Raw genomic sequence first — 3870 nt, 5'->3', positions numbered from 1 at the left:
GAGGAGCTCCTGGCCACAATCCCCAACACAGCCCTCCTTGTGCCAGGTACGGCTGGCTGTTTGCTGTGAGCCCCAGAGGGAGCAGAGCTCTTCTGAAACACCAGAACAGCCCAAGTCCAGGGTCTGGGTCTGGATTTGCTTAGGAATTGCAATTTAATAACGTTTTTTGGAAGAAGAGTCAGCTTGAGAGTTGGCCTGGGGTCCATGCAAACCACCTGGGGGAGGAGAGCTAACCACCCCTGCTCCGTGCACCGTGCTCATCCCCCACTGCCCCTCCTCACTGCAAAGCCAAAATACACTCAACGGTGCCTTCAGCCTAACTCTCCCCACCACAAGCCAACCATGAACATCCAAGAAGCCCCTGTACCATGTGTCTTTTTCCATCTGCCAGCACATTGCTACCCAAAGCGGGGGAAAAAAGAAGTCCAATATGACTTCTGACGCCATGATCTGCCCACTGCATTTGTTGCTGTAAGAGCGTCCCTTATTTTCTTTAACCATCCAGACAAGCAAGACCGGGAATGCAGGTGAGATGCAAATCCCAGTGGCTTGGGCTGTTTTTCCCCAATATTCACGCTTCAGCGGCGACACGCACCAGCAGCACTTTCTAGTGCTTTACTTGGTTTCTCAAATGACTGTCAGTAACTTAACTGGCAGTTGCCAGCTTCAGGCTCTAACTGGGAAAATGCGCCCACTCAGCTCCGGAGCAGTCCAGGAAAGCATTCCTAATTCCCCCTCCCATTCCCAGCTGGATTGGGGGAGGCAGGGAGGGGAGAAAAGAGCATCAATTGAGGCTTTCACTTCCCAGCAATGATGCTCATCTGCCACCGAAAATTAACTCCGTGTGCGTCTTATTTTCGCTGTGGTTTGCTCTCCGTGGTTGCCAAAAGGGAAATGATACCCCTTCCCCCATGTGCTCATCCCACTGCTGCAGCCGCAGGGGCTGGGGCTCCTCAGGTCTCGGCACCGCTGTTACTGCCCGACCTTGTCCTGGCTGCGTTGCATTTACTGGCATGGGAATAAAGACCCCTCTGCACTTCACAGGGGGATTTTTCTAAGGATGTTCACAGCTGAAGCAGGTAGAGATGAGTGGGTTTCTCGGCACAGAACTGCTCGCTCCCAGAAGATGTAGGAACAGAGAGCCCAAAATGGAAGGGACCCAGCGCCCGCACGCTGCAGGTGCGGCAAAGCTGTGGATGCCGCTCGGACCCTGCCCTGGGCTGCAGCACCCACGGCAGCGGCCGCAGCACCCATGGCAGGGGGCTTTGCAGGGGTGCGAGGCTGTGGGAGGACAGGGCACAGCCAGGAACTCACCTCCCGGGCTGGTCGGGGTATTTGTGTTTGCAGTATGCCTCTAGCGACGCGTACACCTTCTCCCGTAACGCCTCCACTTCAGCCGGGTTGGAGAGACCTTTCGAGTCTGAAAGGCAACAAAAGGACCATCAGCCAAAAACCTCCAGGCTTTCCAGGCAGGCAGGGACCCCCTGCGCATTCCCCAGCTCCCTCTATCCCTCCCAGCACCACCAGACCAAGGTATGGATGCAGGGTCTGAACGCCAGGAATTTGGGGCAGTACCTAACACCTCCCAGGGAGCGTTCAAGCCCCGAGAGGTTTGCCCTGTAACTGCAGACCTGGTTTACTCCACCTCATACCCCAACCCCAACCATTTTGACTCATTCCAGTGGTCACAGACCCTCATGAAAAGGGTTTAAGTCCTGCTCAGGTCCTGTGCTCGTGGGATTTCTCCCTCCAGCACAAAGCACTTGTGGCAGGGCTAAACGAAAAGCCCCCGCTCCGGCAGGTCCCCCGTGAGGCGGTGAGGATCTGTTTTTAGTCGGGTGGAAGGGACAGTCAAGCAATCGATATCCCCAAGCACGTGCACCACGGGAACCTCTCCAGCTTCCCCTTCTTTTACCCTATATGGTGAATCCCAAATTGCAGACAATAAATTATTGGTGATTACGGGGGGAGGGGGCAGAAAGTCAAGCAGAAAAAGAAACCCAAGAAACAGCAATAAACCCTGCTGAAATGCCCTGGCCTGGCTTCGGTGGGAAAGGCCATGGAAAGAGCCGTGCCTGGGCACAAAGCATGCTCCTGCCAGGGCAGGGAGGGGAAGGGGGGGCTGCAGATGTGGAGGTCTGTCCTCGGCTGCCATCTACTTCTGCTCTGGACTGACCCACTCTAAAATACATAGAACTTTCCCCCCACCACCCCCCCCCCAAGAGAGGCGTACAGGTCTCTGCAGGCTGGCAGGCTGCCTCCTGCTGCAGCAGGGCTCAGCTCTCTGAAACGCCAGAGACAACCCCAGCACCAAACCTTCGCCTTCCCCTGGGCGGCTGGGGCCAAGGCGGGGAAAGCGAGCAGTGCGAAGCCTCCTGCAGTCCGTAAAACTAAGCAAGCTGCAGACAAAAAAAATAAAGTTCTTGTGTATCTTACGAGCACGCTTCATGCCTTTCACCCTCTGCAGGCTCTGCAGAGGGCTCTTCCAGACAGGCTGTTAATAAAAGCCCTTGGATGTTGAGCTCAGGAAACAGAGGACAACAAGGTCCACGCTCTGGCTTTGCTCTAACCCATACTTTTGTCTTAAAGGGTATCTAGATTTGTTATGCTCCTATTCCAGGACAACTGCCCCAAGCACCAGAACTTGCTTTTTACGGAGTCGGCTGAAACACCGAAAATAGGAGGACTCTCTACGTTGATCAAACCAAAGCCCCTCAGCAGAGAACTCAGCCCATCAGTAGGGGTCAACTCCACAAGCAGCATTCGCCATCTGCCCAGATGATCGCAGCCGAGTCCTGGCCAAGGCTGGGCCCTGCACGGGGACCATTTTGGACCATGAAACCATGCTGCCCTCTGCAAAGAGGAAAACACCCCTTGGAAAGGGAATCCTGGAGAGCAACCCTGGGCATGGATCCAGATCCATCCTTGACCTGCAAAGGACACGCTTGTAAGGTGGCAGATGTACGTGCAGCACTCAATTTGACTTTCATTCTTCCTCTCTTCCTTCTTGCCCTCTCCGCAGGAGTTGGGTGCCCTCAGTTATTTGCAATAGAGCTTTATAGATAAGAAAAGGAGCCAAAAGGACACAGCATGAGCCAAGAGGGGACGGGAGAGAAGGTAACGGCATGTACCGGGGTTGAAGAGGACAATGGCTCGCAGGCAGCCTAGCTCCGTCTTGTCCATCTGCATGTCTCGCATTTTTGACACGAGTTCTGTCAGTACTCTGCAAAGGGCACAGAAATCACAGGCATCAGCGTTAAACAGAAATGAAGAAACGCCCAGGTGTCAGAGCCGGAGTGAGGCCCTCCGGTGCGTGGTTAATGAAGTCATGGGATAGCGCTTGCTTGTACCAGCTGAGGATATGCCCTCATTTTCCTCCTGTATCAAAAATAGCTCATTAGGAACATCAATAGTTCCTGTGAGATACAGCAGGGACCATAAAAACTGGCTTCATGCATTCACTGAGAGGCTCTGGCACCTGAGAAAGCTGCCTAAAAATAAAAAATAGTAATATAAAAAAACCAAACCCCAACAGGTATCTAAAAGCAATTTCCTCTGCCGGTAATTTTTATTACTCCCTTTGCTCTTACTGCAGGTGCTGGTCTTGAAATATTTTCCACTGATTGCCCAGTTTTTCCTGTTAGATCCTGCAGTGAAGTCATGATCTTGCACTCATGACCTCACAGGAAAAAAAATGATGTCACCCGAGTCCAAAGAACAACTTCCTTGCAAAGCAAAGAAGCAAAAGTGATTTGGTTTCAGCTGAGCCGTATCAAGATGAGTCTCGGGCAGAGAAATAAGCCACAATTTAAGCAGCGTCTGGAGCCACACTGTGGGTCAAACACCCTGGAAGTCTGCCTTTAAAACTCT

At 52.9% G+C, this 3870-nt stretch overlaps 1 protein-coding gene across 2 annotated transcripts in view; it reads right to left on the bottom strand.

The window, feature by feature from the left end:
- RXRA (retinoid X receptor alpha) overlaps positions 1 to 3870 on the bottom strand; it is a 72127-nt gene that overhangs the window by 2499 nt on the left and 65758 nt on the right. For both annotated transcript variants that reach the window (XM_035897664.1, XM_009642261.2), the window contains exons 8-9: positions 3132 to 3223; positions 1315 to 1420 (exon numbers count right to left, since the gene is read on the bottom strand). In XM_035897664.1, coding sequence (XP_035753557.1) covers positions 1315 to 1420; positions 3132 to 3223 — 198 coding nt within the window. The remainder of the gene's footprint in view (positions 1 to 1314; positions 1421 to 3131; positions 3224 to 3870) is intronic.

This window comes from Egretta garzetta, unplaced genomic scaffold (assembly GCF_000687185.1).
Source record: "Egretta garzetta isolate BGI_Z169 unplaced genomic scaffold, ASM68718v1 scaffold417, whole genome shotgun sequence".
NCBI lineage: Eukaryota > Metazoa > Chordata > Aves > Pelecaniformes > Ardeidae > Egretta > Egretta garzetta.
The sequence above is the reverse complement of the archived record's forward strand: the minus strand, read 5'-3'. Positions and strand labels throughout refer to the sequence as shown.